The sequence below is a fragment of the Bombyx mori genome, chromosome 1 (assembly GCF_030269925.1).
Source record: "Bombyx mori chromosome 1, ASM3026992v2".
NCBI lineage: Eukaryota > Metazoa > Arthropoda > Insecta > Lepidoptera > Bombycidae > Bombyx > Bombyx mori.
The window spans coordinates 19,085,777-19,100,847 of NC_085107.1; the positions used below are offsets into that span (position 1 = coordinate 19,085,777).

General features: G+C 34.4%; 1 protein-coding gene across 9 annotated transcripts in view; it reads left to right on the forward strand.

Moving 5' to 3' along the window:
• LOC101745029 (potassium voltage-gated channel protein Shaker) overlaps positions 1-15,071 on the forward strand; it is a 527,752-nt gene that overhangs the window by 407,458 nt on the left and 105,223 nt on the right. The window contains exon 1 of one of the 9 annotated variants that reach the window (XM_062670798.1): positions 2,808-2,844. The exons of the other annotated variants lie outside the window; for them this stretch is intronic. Within the exon in view, the coding sequence (XP_062526782.1) occupies positions 2,843-2,844 (2 nt within the window). The 5' untranslated portion in view covers positions 2,808-2,842. Of the gene's footprint in view, positions 1-2,807; positions 2,845-15,071 lie in introns of those variants that run through there. 9 annotated transcript variants of the gene reach the window in all.

Genomic DNA, 15,071 nt, shown 5'->3' on the forward strand with positions numbered 1-15,071 from the left:
GTCTGACATTTGACAAGTACTTAATTTCAATAGTAGTTTGACGTCACTTCCGTTGCATATCTGCGTGACGTTCTGTAAAAATTTTTACCCTCAGGAGCCTAAGGAAGTTTCACTTCAAAAAATCTATTAAATAAAAACTACGATTCAACTTTAGTTCTCCCTGCGTCATACTATACGTACGTACGCGACGCAGATTTATATATACTAGAGGTCCCGCAGTAGTCGAAATTCGACAATAATTAATTAGAATTGTAAGTTTGTACACTATTACGATTGTATTGTATACTTCTGTTATCACAAATTTCGCCAAGGCTACACTATAAAAAAATATTAATAAAGACAAACAATATTTAATCTATTCTCAAATTGACAACAGACGTCAAGAACAAAAGATTGACACTAAATAGTATGCATGCGTGTGTGCGTCAAATACATGGTATGTAGTGTGTGTAATGTTTTCTTTATTGATTTAATGTATCTTTTATGCATCATTTTTTTAAAATATTAGCATTGTGCACTTCTTCTCTCTATTCTCTATAAGTATGGAAAATTTCATACTCCTCCGTCCGCGCAATTTTCGTAAAAAGGGATACAAAGTTTTTGCTTCACGTATTAATATATAGATATTTATATTAATTACATCAAATTCGCTTAGTACACGCTTTAGGAAATGTACATGTCAATAAATATCGTCTTCTAGTTGTACCGACCAATTTTTTTTTAATGAAATGCGCACTTAACAAATGCTCACAAAATATTTCTGTGGTGAAGCATTAAAAGTGTATAACGAAAATCAAACCCGCAAAAATTATAATTAGTTTAATAGTGCTTAGTAGAAGTTAGTCACATAGTAGTAGGTCACCGATTCCCTACGCGGCGCACTGAAGTAATCATGTCGATTTCTGCTACTAAGCGTCTTGATTGCCTAACTTTGCCTTCTTTTGTTTGTTAATGAATGTTTTAAGTCTTTCAGGTCTTTTAAAAATATACTAAATGATGACCGAGCTTTACTCGGTATTATTTTTATAACGCCATCTTGTTGTGTCTTTAAAGCAGTTAGTTGCTCTCAATTAAGAAAAATAGTATTATTATTCGCCAATAGATGTCGGGAAGAGTCATAAAGTTATTTATCGATAAAGTTGATTATTGAAAACACGAAAAAAACAATATTTTCTGAAAATAAATCGCAGCTAGATCGCCCCCGAAATCCCCTGTATACTAAATTTTATGAAAATCGTTGGAGCCGTTTCCGAGATTCAGATTATATATATATATATATATATATATATATTAACATACAAGAAATGCTCGTTTAAAGGTATAAGATTCATTCTCGGTATATTCGGATACTTCTTTCCTAAAACCTACTAGATATTCCGTAATAGAAGTCAACATAATTACTTGAAAGCGCCACGACCTACACGGCAGTGAAATGGCTAAGCAAACTGCAATTTAAGAATAGATATATTAGCTACAGCTAGCGTTCAAAATTTAATTTTGTAATTTTAAAATTTAAACTCTCATTCTTATTACTTTGTCTTGGGCTTATTTATGGTCACCAAAATAAAACATACCAGCTTAACTCGATACCGATTACAATCTTTAAGACAAAATAAATAGTAAACGCAGTCCATTTTATTACAGATTATTATCGAACGTGACAGACAAAACATACAATTTGTGGCCAATAGTCTAGGTCTCCAGGAGATATATAAATAACATATTGTAAAATAGAATGTTCTAAAAATATATTCAATTTATCATAGTTTATATTCGAGGACGTAAAATATACTCGTAGAATTATATAGCCGAAATTTGGCGCCTTTTTCACCGAATGCCTATAAGTCGCGAAGTTCACTATAATAAAGAAAAAGCATAGCTACTACAAACATTTAATCAAATGCATAATTAACACTAATATCTTAGTCATAGTTCATAAACCGGAGCGCAGAGTTTGCTGTTAATATTATTTAATAAAGTAACATCAATTTAATTAGTTAGCATTGCTCAGGCAAGCACGTGTCGATAAACCACAGCGCTATCTACGTCGTAGCAAATTCCACTACGAAACTTCTACATTGTAGCGCATAGCTCTACGAAAGCGCATCCGAAGAATTCTGTCATAATTAACTGGCTTACGTTGTTGCACTCTGTTATCAAGCAAGGAATCTCGTCTACTGTTCGATATACAAAGTGTTGTCCATTAGCTTAGTTGAATTTTCACATTGTCGCTTTAATATTTTTTGAATAACACAAGATAAAACATATAACTATGATTCCTAAAACAGGTTGTTAATTTTTTTCAAAGTTCGAAAAGTTTAGTCTCTATATCATAATAATATGTATGAAGCTAGTTTATCTTTTTTGGTATTCATCATATATTAAAACATTTGATTTAACTAACGTATAATATAAAGTCATTTTAAAAGTTACCATAAAGACATTTTACTACAAGCATGTCGAAGAATATAAACTGCACAACTTTAGAATTTTAACAAAAAATAAACAATAATTTATCCGCCACATAGCGGCTATTGCTGGAACTACATGTCCATCGAGACTATTTTCACATCCTGTTACACAGATGGCGCTATATCACCGGTTAATTATAGGCTAGCATTGACACAAGATATCTTCCAAACGAAAAGTTTGCACTCAGACACAGATGGCGCTCCTTGTTTCAAAAAATGGCACATGATTAGCAATAGATGTCGCTGTACACCAGTTGTTAAATTCATACATATAGGTGGCGCTATTTGTCGGGTTGGGGTGAGCGGTGCGGTGGAGGCAAGGCTTTAACAGAACCCGCCACTAGTCCTTTGAAATCGCCCCAAGAGCTACAATGTAAGTATTGTCTCTTCCGACAGTCGTAATAATTTTTAATGAATTTTTTCATAGTGTCGAAAGATTTATTACAGTTTAATAAATTATAAAATAAGTTTAAAAAAACAATTCGAATAGGTTTCCGAGTATGTATTTTCGACAAATTTATAAACAATTTTGCAAACTTTTAATAGTTTTTTGGAAGAAATTTTTTAAGACCGTTTCACTTTTCAAAAATAATTTACTATCGAATTAAGCAAATTATAATAGTAAATTTATTTTCGAGCAACTCAAATTACGCGTTAAAAAAAAACATATTTAAAAGTTTAATTACGAGCAGTAACAAGAATGATATACCTAATAATATTAAAATGTGGTGACTGAAACAGTACAGAGTTTCTTTTTTCAAGCAACGTTCAACAAGTGTCCCAGAAGAACCAAATAAAGTTAACAGAGTGCGTAATTGAAAACTGTATCTTTATACTGTATACCTAACTGGTTTATTTAAAATACAGTTTGGTATCAATCACTCGCGGTATCAATCAGAACATTGATTTCGTTGTTGTCATTTCGAAGTGAATCCTAAATTACGTGCTTCAAATAGTGCAAGAAAATTATAATTTCGTGAAAACATGTAAGTAAAGTGGAAGTGTTTGTCAAATGTAAGTATTTTACTTTTATTCTCAATCTGTATATATTAGAGTAAAATTTCTACTTAAGGTAGTATGCAGTTTATTTATTCTTTTGCCTTAAAATTGAGACCGTTAATAAAAAACATTTCACATATCAGTTTTTTTCTTTATTTTTCTCTAAAATTGAGACCGTTGATAAAATAATTTTCAAATATATAATAAATAAAAATTTTGTTTTTCATTTTCGATTTAATACAAAAGTTTAAGGCGTTGTCTGGTTTAATGTTTTCTGTCCCTTAAAATCATTATTTACAATATCAATTACTTGGTGACTGTCACGCGGCCACTCAAGAAACAATATTAATTGATATTCATGAATTCAAATTACCTTGTAATTAATGACAAGCAAAAACAAAGTTAACCGCCGCCACATTCAAAATATTAACGTCTACTATAAAAAAATGTCATAAATTTAATCAATTTTACGTTTATTAGATACTAGCTGACCCGGCAGACTTCTTAGTGCCTCAACCGATAAATAAAAGACCTAAACTTTTGTATAAAATAAACTTAAAAATAACAAAAGGAATCCATCCGTCCGACGGGGGACACATCAAAGGAAAACAAAATTGTTTGTTTTTATATAAATCCGCGCATTTTCATATTTATTCACCTTTTTAACCTTCACTGGACTTCCACGAATAATTCAAGACCAAAATTAGCCAAATCGGTCCAGCCGTTCTCGAGTTTTAGCGAGACTAACGAACAGTAATTCATTTTTATAATATAGATAACATTTTTAGAAAATATTATCTTTAAAGTACACCTTTAATGTGTATAGGCGACGAAAGAGATCGCCTACAAGACATTCACGCTAAGATTAAATTAAAAAAATCGCATAAGTTTATTATCATTTTCGCAAACTAAATAGTCTTATTGAGTTACTATTAGGCCGAGGGCAATAGATTCGATTCCCGAATGTGGCAAACGTTAGTATAACGAATAGATTTGTCTGCTCTTCACGTGAGTATTTGATATTAAAAAACATGCGTAGTATTTTTTTCAGTTTTAAGACATTCGTTTCGATTCTATTCCGCGTTGTGCTACTGAAGCTTGTCATCTGTCAACAAGAAAACCGTAAATTATTCGAAAAACCGGAAATAATATTATTTAATTATGTAAAGTAATTATGTAATTATGTAAAGTCGATTTAAAACGCGTGGCTGAACCGTAAAAGTGATTTTAACTGTATCTATTAAACGCGTGTAAGTATGTATATATTATTTGTTTGGATTCCACAGTACAGTGTATTCTAATTGGAGTCAGACGACCATATGTAAGTCGCTGCCGTTTATTTATTTGTACTGTATTTCGTAAACACCATTTAAGTATACATTTTATTAACGTAATGCATTTTTAACACGCCTTTATTAGCTAGTTATCAAATGTATGTCAGTTTGTTCGTAACGGTATCTTTGAACGTCATTTTGATCGAATTTGAGCCCTCCGTCTAATTTGAAATTTTTCGCACTCATCAAAATCATATGTATTTATTTAAGTACGAGTATTTGTATCTATAAATATTATGTATATTATATATACACATATGTTTAAGTAATATCACCTTCACACTATCACCTACCAAGCTTCATCTCTGCACTCCCCTAAGGTACACTGTCAGAGAATGCCTATGGCATTAAGTCCGCCTTTATACTTTCTAGTATAAGAAGTTATAAATAAATAAATGTGTGCGTGTACTAGTGTACACACGTAAGAAGTGAAACTTGTTTATGGCCTTATTTTTCGAAAAATGATCTACATGCAACTTTCTAGAAATTGGTTAAATAAAGTTAAATTAGATAAAGTTTAAACAAAAGGATTTTATTATCATAGACATGAATACAAAAAAGTTAAATTAGATAAAGTTTAAACAAAAGGATTTTATTATCATAGACATGAATACAAAACAGATGGCGCGTAACGGAAAAAAGTGACGCGTAACCGAAAAATGTGACGGTAAATTTTTTTCCAACGCCGATAAGGAAGTTTCACTTCAAAAAAATAAAAATAAAAAACTATGACAATACAATAGAATCACTTTATAGAATATAATATATTTGCTCTAATATCCTGACTTTAACAGAAAAAAAAAGTTGAAATTTATTGTGAATTCGATTTGTTATGTAAGCTGGTTTTATTTTACATTTTTTTAAACTGAATTTATCCGTATTTAATATGGAATACATATGTATGTGAAAGATTAAATGTTCTCTGGAAACTTTAAAAATCACGATCGGCATGCAATCAACCCGCCTCGAGAAATGAGTTCGGAGACTTAATTCGATTTAATGACTGCTGCTCTGCCCCTCAGACTAAGGTGCATGACGGCTTACCGGCAGATATCGTCTTCTCGCATTAAAACTGTATAATCTCAAATCACACAAAATTTTACAGGAGAGTGTTTTAAAGGTTTAACATAATATGATATTTTCAATATTAATAATCTTTACAACATTTATTTTTTAGTTTTTACCAGTTTGTATTTATTTTGATTCTAGTAGTCAAAATATAAGTAAACTAAAAAAAATAACTAAACTAAACTATGCTCTTTTGACATAAAGTATTATTCTATAGTATTATTCTCATAAAGACTATGAGAATAATACTAGTGATACCAAATGATTCCGCATATTAACTCAATTTAGAATATTTTTGGATATTGTACACTTTTGATGCGAAAAGATGATATACGTAGCATAGTTGATACACACATAGAAATATTGGATATTGCGATTTATTATTTAATAACCAAAGTAAATATAACTTGTTTTAGAGGTCGTCACCTTAAGATGCAATCGAGATCTCTGGTGCATAAAGTTATCGGCACCTTGGAACGCACAGCTGCACAATTATAGCTCCAACTCTCTAACATATAAGACCTATTTTCAACACCAAAGACTACTAATGCGACTTATTGTTGCACTTATCAAACAATTACTATTTCTTACTAAAATTAGCTTTAAAAATGTCTCGTGTGGTGATGTCGAAATCTTTCTGTGCGTCATGTTCCTCAGTGCTGAGGGTCATAACCTTTACGGAACACTTTTGTTAGGACTATGTTCCTCCATTCCTTACTATGCTCCGCGCAATGGATAGCGACATTGATGCTGGAGTCCAAAGTCGTCTTAATCTGGCCGGACCAGCACATGGGATTACGCCCCCTAGGCCTCTTCCCTTCCACTTTGCCGGTGATGAGTAGTCTTTCGAGATTGTCACCCTTTTTTCTCACAACGTGACCAAAAAACTCAAAAATCCTACGTAGGCAAGTCGTGGAGAGTCTTGTGGAGACACCTAGTTCTTCCAAGATTGATGTGTTTGTCCGATGCGCCGTCCACTGATGTCAAACTGTGGCTTCGCATTTAGCTCTCTTTAGGTTTTGACCGGGACTATCTTCAGTTTTCTTGTAAATTACAATTATAAAATATCCGACTATTAATCAGCTAATAAAGATACGACAGCAATAGCCCCGAATTAGTGCTGTAAAATTTCCATTATCGATCCGAAATTGAATGTGCCTATTCGGTCCTGGGCGTAATAGTAGCAGTAACTAGTGATGTAGCGATAGATAAAGAACAGATATTCCGTAAAAACCTGAATCGCGTTAACGATAGTTTCAAAATTATCTCCTTTAAAGACAGGTTCCGAATAAAAGCATTTAGACCGTCGTCGGACTATAAAACTAAGTCACCTGCTCAGTGGACGAATCTTTACTTCGCTGTTCCCTATATCTGTTTCCGTACTCGCAGTGTAGTCAGGCCCACGGTCTGCTCCCAAAATCTGCAGACCGTCAAGGATCACATACCCAGCGCGCGCCCCAGACGCGGAAACATGAAAGAGGTCCGCCCACGTGCCCAAACAAAAGAGGTCGCATTACAGTTTGAAATTAAAAAAAAAACGATATCCCAATACTGTACTGTTGAATAAGCGATATATTTATATGTTATCTGAGGTTTTAGATACCAAACTAGAATATCGACAGTTTTCAATATAAACCTTTTGTTGCGTTGTGAATAAGAGTGGACTGTATTATTAGTTTGATATTTTTTTTTGTCTATAAGTGACAAAATAAAAAATTTAAAATTAATGACCATAAGAAATAAGAAACAGATGTGTCGCCCTTGACGGCTGGAAATGGAAAAGGGGTAAGGCGTCATAGCGGACGTCGCTCGTTGACACCTTTGACGTTCCGAATTCAAACACCTTTTTATTCTTTATCATTTAAATCAGTTGACCGTTTTAGCACGAAAACTGTAAAATATTCTAAGCTTTAGAAAAAAATTGAATGACAGTAGAAAAACACAACATTTTAAGCGTTAAATCTATATATTAATACGTGAAACAACAACTTTGTATCCCTTTTTACCAAAATTGCGCGGACGGAGGAGTATGAAATTTTCCATACTTATAGAGAATATAGAGAAGAAGTGCACAATGCTAATATTTTTTTAAATAATGCATAAAAGATACATTAAATCAATAAAGAAAACATTACACACACTACATACCATGTATTTGACGCACACACGAATGCATACTATTTATTGTCAAACTTTTGTTCTTGACGTCTGTTGTCAAATTGAGAATAGATTAAATATTGTTTGCCTTTGTTAATACTTTTTATAGTGTAGTCTTGGCGAAATTTGTGATTATAGAAGTATAAAATACAATCATAATAGTGTACAAACTTACAATTCCAATTAATTATAGTCGAATTTCGACTACTGCGGGACCTCTAGTTAGTTTTAATTATGTCAACGACTAGCAAATACAGAGGATGTAACGAGCCGAACATTCTAAGCAAAGAACCGCGTATCTCATTTGCAATACAACAAACAAACGAACGTAAACCAGGAAATATATCTCGACAAACGTCGTATTGACAAGCTAAAAAAATTCGTTTCTATTGAAATGCAAATTACAGCGAGTTATCGAGATAATGGAGGCCTAAAAATAAAAACAAAAGAAATTTTGTTTTAGAAGATTTCAAATGACTTTCGTGTCATTTACGTGTGAGCTGCGTTTGTAGTTAATGTTAGAGCAAACGTTCAATTAAATACAAGTACGTGGCGTTTTATCTAATCAATAATTTCCATCATTAGTTGTCGTGGCTTAAAGGATAAGACTCCGTTGCATTCGTATGCAGCGGTGTTCGAATCCCGCATTCGGGTACAAATTTTTCTAATGAAATACCTACTTAACAAATGTTCACGATTGACTTCCACGGTGAAGGAATAACATCGTGTAATAAAAATCAAACCCGCAAAATTAAAATTATAATTACTGGTGGTAGGACCTCTTGTGAGTCTGCACGGATAGGTACCACCATCCCGCCTATTCCAGCCGTGAAGTAGTAATGCGTTTCGGTTTGAAGGGTGAGGCAGCCGTTGTGACTATACTTGAAACCTTAGAGCTAATATCTCAAGGTGGATGGCACATTTACGTTGTGGGCTGTGAGCTCGTCCACCCATCTAAGCAATTAAAAAAAATCCATATATACGAGTATGTATGAGGAAAATACTAGATTAGTAAAAAGAAAAAACAATATTTGCTTGCGGTTCGGTGTAGTGTGAGCCCGTGCAATAGTCACACATTCCAGATTGAGGTGAGGGGACAGCCGTGGTACTATTGAGATTTCGACCTCACAGGCCACAAGGTCATCTAAAATTCGCGTTATGATGCCTAAAGGCTCTGGTTATTAAATATTGGCTAGCCCGTAAGCTAAAATAAACATTGCATTCATTTTATCCAATTGTACACTTATTCATGTAGATCGTATCCTTTGTGCGGTTCACACCGATATATGAGTAGCGGAATCCTTTGATTATTTTCGCATGCTCGATAAAACCAGCTCGACAATCGCATTACAGATGTATTCGCGAAGCAGCTGCCCATGAGTTGTTAGGTCTCCTCCGGAGGCGCTCGGGTAGCTGTTAGCAAATCCCATCCCTCCTAGCTGAGCCTTTGCTCGCCCACCTGTCTTGGTAAAACTGGGAAGGCGTTCGGGCCACCAGTTTTTACTACATGAAAAAAAACAATGCATTAAAATTTTTCTTTTAATTCTCAAATGAATTAATTAAACCAATTCTGTCGTATATTCTGTTCAGTTATAGTCGAGATAAGCGTAAATAAAACAAAGAAGTTGATTAATGTTTGTCAATAAACCTATTGCGTTAACAGATATCATTGATAAAGAAAATTAATTAACAATCATTTGTGGTCTAAGCTGAAGATCTAACATGATAATAGACTTTTAGTTTCGTTTTCTTAAAGTGTTTCAGTGCGAGCTATTTTCTAGACTTACCTAATTATGTGATGTATAACAGCTCTATTTGTTATATCAGACACTAAGCTGTGTTCGTTATGTATTGAGAAAGCGTCTTAAAATAAAACAGTGTACACTCGTACCCCCTACCATCGAACATATTACGATAAAACTCGAAACACAAAAGCGAGTTGACTCGAGTATTCCATCAATTATTTGTTGAAGTAAACGCTCTCATATCAAGGAGGCTTCACGTCAGAAAGCCGAGTTATAATATTAATTTCGAGAAACGTTTTTGTTTTTCCTTTCGAGCTCGAGTGATGTTAAGCTGAAGCATTCTCGAGATGTTGCCATTTAAATAAATATCCTTTTATTTGTGTTTTAACGATTTAAAATTGCCTTGTCAATTTGACGTAAATGAACAATTTTCATTTCATTTTCGTAATGACTTTGAAAAACTTTATCCTTTTTACAGATAATCCATTAATAATACGATACGGATGGTAACCCGATTGAATTGTTTAATAGAGCCGATAATTGTCTATTAAAACAAAATTAATATTTACGTAATTATTGGTAGTAGGAGTAAGTGCGCACGGGTAGGAAACACCATTCTGTTCATTCCGCGGAGTGAGTCAGCCGTTATAATATATACTATTATTATCATCTATTAGGCTGGATCGTCCCTATTTATATAAAGATTATCTCTACAATGATTTAACGGGAAAACGATCACAGTATCAATTTTCGAAACAATCTGTAAACTCAATGCTTTTTTACTAAATTGAAAACTGAATTCTTTTCACACGATAACTAGAGAACGGTATAGAGAGAGAGAGAGAGAGAGAGAGAGAGAGAGAGAGAGAGAGAGAGAGAGATGGTGAGTTGAATCTACTAAAAGTGCCTCTCGCTCAACAACTTGCATTTGACACGTTTCGCGCAGGTTGCATCTCCACTTACTAGTACCCCCGGGATAACGCGCTCAGACAGAAAAAGCGGTTAACTATGCCGTCGTCCGTCACAGAGTGAGTTGTACGTAGGACGTATATACGCTACCTTATATGCCGCCTTGGACCCCCCTGCAGGTCTCCGAATGGGCCTCTGCAGAATACCTGAAAATGTTCAGGAGCCAAAATTTGGGTGAGATCATTATCCCGGTCTACGCCTACTCCTACATGATGAGACAGAATATTCTTTATTGTACACCAACAAAAGAAACAATGTAAAATATTAAATACAAAAAAGTATAATTGCGGTCTTATCGCTATGAGCGATATCTTCCAGACAACCATCACCATCATCATCATCATCATTCTCCTGCCCTTCTCCCAGTCACCTGATGTCGGTGCAACATGTTTTCTCCTTCCATACCCTTCTATCATATACCATTTCTTCGCTCACTCCCCTCTTACACATATCATCTTTCACGCAATCCATTAATTTCTTCTTAACTCTACCTCTTCCTCTATAAACTTCCATATTCATAATTAACATTCTCTTACCAACCTCATTTTCATTTCGTCTCATCACATGTCCATACCATCCCAAACGCGCACTTCCAGACAACCATCAGGTCGAATAGAATCGTTTGGAAAATAATTACACGCAGTGTACCAATCAATTGAAATATATATGTACACACATACACACATAAATACGTATATATACACAATTCCATTAATAGAAGTAAGAGTAAAAGTAATAGTAATATCATATACCAGATGATGCAGTAATAGAAGTCAACTATCGCACACCATTAATTTCAGTTAAGAGCAGCTCGTCGCTACTGAGCATCGCAGACACTACACTCAACTGAGCCAAATCAGCACCAATTTATAGGAAAAGAACCCGACGCTAAGCCTTTCATGTGACGACACTATGCTTTAGGCTCAACTTTGATAAGGTGCAAGTACTTCGTGAAGCTTGGTCAGCCCCAGCCACAGCCAGAAGATGAGGTCTCCGTGGTCGCCATCCATCGAGTCCCGAATAACCAGGCGAATTCTTTCGATGGTCCACAGGCCGGCCAGAACACGTCTCCAGCACGGACTGCCAGAATTGAGCATAAGACGAAGAACGCACCGACCATGGAGCTCACTACTGACAATCAACATAAAGCATTTTCGCCTCCAGAATCCAGGACTATACTCCCGCAAACATTCATGCTTCCTTGAAAGCATCAAGATCCTAACTTCGCCACTCTGTCGGGCTCTATAAATGATAGCAGTAACTCTTTAAAATTCACATATAAAACTCTAATATAATACCTTTTAATGTACCTACATATAAAAAGTAAGTACGTATGTATACACTTTTAGCAATGCATTAACACTTGATAACGAGAAGAAAGGAGACATGGTGAATCACTCGTCGGTCAATATAACATACAGAAACTAAAGTATAACTTTACATACGCACATACATACATGTGTGAAGCGAACGTTAATTAAACTAAGGTTTGAAGTCCAGATAGTGGTTCTAACGCGTGATAGGGCATCGAACAAAATTCGGAATTGAACAAGCACGCCACGTTCAATATTGAATTCCCGTGCGAGCGGAAAAAAGGAAATGCAATTCCACTGACTTCAGAAATCGAATATCCATTCGATTCTGTCGAAGCATTGTAACTATGTAGTTAATACAATGTAACTCTCGCTGACGATGAGGACTCTAAGCCAAAATCAAAATGGCTTAAAACTAAATTGAATATATTAAAAGCAACATTTAAATTGGTCACGTCATCTATTAAAATAATGTTGCAGACTCCAAACATAAAAATTGTTATTCTGACTATACTTAATACATATATGTATTACTCTACAACACCTGAATTTAGCGTAGCTTTATTGAAACCTCATGGCCCCTCAAAAGAGATTCACTTACGTGTCCAAAACCGCTTCGGTGTAAAGCTGGACGCTCTCTTTGATGGAAACGCTTAAATTAAGCTACTTTGAAGCTTTGACACCGGCCAACGCTGTGTTGGCAATTACGTCTCGTTTGCATTTCAAACATTATGTCAGGGCCGATCTGAATAGTTCCCGTCCAAATCAACGAAGAACTTTAGGAAAATGATTAACTTCAGCTGTATATTTTGGGGTAGGTTTAGACGTAAAATTTAATCTTATATCTTCAAACAAGCAATTGTTGTATATATATATATATACAACTTTGATATATATAACGTGAATCTCGGAAACGGCTCCAACCATTTTCAGAAAATGTTGTTTTATTCGTGTTTTCAATAATCAACTTTATCGAGAATCAACTTTAACATAACCTTTTTTTACTGAAAGAAAATAACAAATAACATAATATAATATCAATATGTAATTCGTATTTAAATATAATTCATAAAAAATACAATTTATCAAAAAAAAAAAACCGAGCAAAACTCTGCCTCCTCTAGTTTAATTAATATACGGTGCGTATAAATTAACAATAGCCGAAACGAATACCCAAATAAAGTGAAATCAAATACAGTATTTAATTTCCGTTTTACACAGCCGACGGCTTAAGCGGGCTTTCCTGGAATTCGGTTTAAACTAATCCTAGCCCGGCAGCCGGCGGTTTACATTTTAAACGCCTGCCACTGCAACACATTTAATGTTAGTGACAGTTCACGTTTTCCCGTGGAAGCCAACGACTAATAGTTTCCCTGCGTTGCGTGTAACACTCCAGTCAGACGTTTTACGCTGTGTATAGTAACTTCAAAGGGTCTATAGATTAAATTAATTATAATCGTGTCACTGGCAGAATGAAAATTACGGGCACTTAATTAAATACTCTTAGAGGTAGAATTAGAAAGGGAAATCTGTGTGTTATTAGATATAAAATAGTGTTTTGTTTGTAGGTTCTCTTAATTAAATTACGGTTTAAACTTGTGACATTACTATAATTATTATTACAAATTGATTACAAATTGCCGTGGCCGAAATTGTGTTTTGAATTGCAAATTATGCGCGTACGCGTAGCTAGTTCTTGGAGATGTGTCCGGCGGCCACGCTCCCAGCCGCGAGCCGAAACCTCCCTCCCCGCGCCTCTCCACTGAGGGACGGCTAGCAATGTGCCGGAACAAATAGTACTAATAATATAATGACAATAAAAATCGTTTAACGGGTCAAACCGTAAAAGTAATTTTAACTATATCTGCGATCCGGGAGAACCAAAGAAAAGATTATACATAGAAGGTATATCTTTTTCTTTAGTAGAACACAAAATTCTTTAACATTCTTATGTTGTTTAAGTCAAAAAAACTTGACAACGAAGCGGTGATGGTATTATATATTGTATTATAGATAGTCGCGTTAATTATCTAAACGTTGTATTATTTTATTGCTGTACACACACACTAAAACAGCAACAAAAAATAAAATAAATAAATTACTAATATCTTTGAGAAATCTCTTCTACTGATAATGTTTGAAAGAGCTGAATGGGATATTGAAAATATGATTATAGCAATGTCAACAAACGTAACATATAAATGCACACATATTGACAATAATCGTTACCATCCATGAAAGTGTAGAACAGGAAATGTGCGGATATTGATTCAAATTCAAATTCAAAATAATTTATTTCAACTTAGATGTCAGTATAACACACTTCTTGAATGTCAAAATATAAATAACAATGTTAACTCTACCAACGGTTCCAAAAAAAGCCACAGTCCTGAGAAGAACCGGCGAAACAAACTCAGCGGCCTTTTTTTTGGATTTTCAAATAATTACTCTTTTTTTTTTAAAGAAGTAAAAATATTTACAATTAAGGAAAAAACAAGTCAAAAAATACAATTAAAAATAATAATAATAATAATGAAAAATGAAAAGGCCAGGAGCGAACTCCTCATTCCCACGTAGTGCAATCTAGTAAATGATCCTTAACTTTATAATTAATATGCCTTGTTGCACAAACGTTCCTTGACAGTTTTCTTAAATCTATGAACAGGTAGTAATTGAATGTTTTGTGGGATCTTGTTGAAAAGTTGTACACCCAGCCCCCTAAAAGAGTTGCTTATTTTTTTAATTCGAGCCGCTGGCAACGCAAGGCTATGTTTGTTCCTAGTGTTCACATTATGCAAATCGCAGACTCTGGGGAATTCTTTAATGTTTTTCCGCACGTACAATAAATAAATAAAAAAATACAATCGCCCAAGGACCGGGCAAAGTTGAGGCGTTTAAGTGGGAAAGCTGAACCCGACATTAGACCAGGAAAAGACTAGGAAGAAGCAGAAAAAGAAGAAGACTGTCGCTTGATTTTGTAATTATGCATTTCATACTCAGACTAGTTTTGTTATC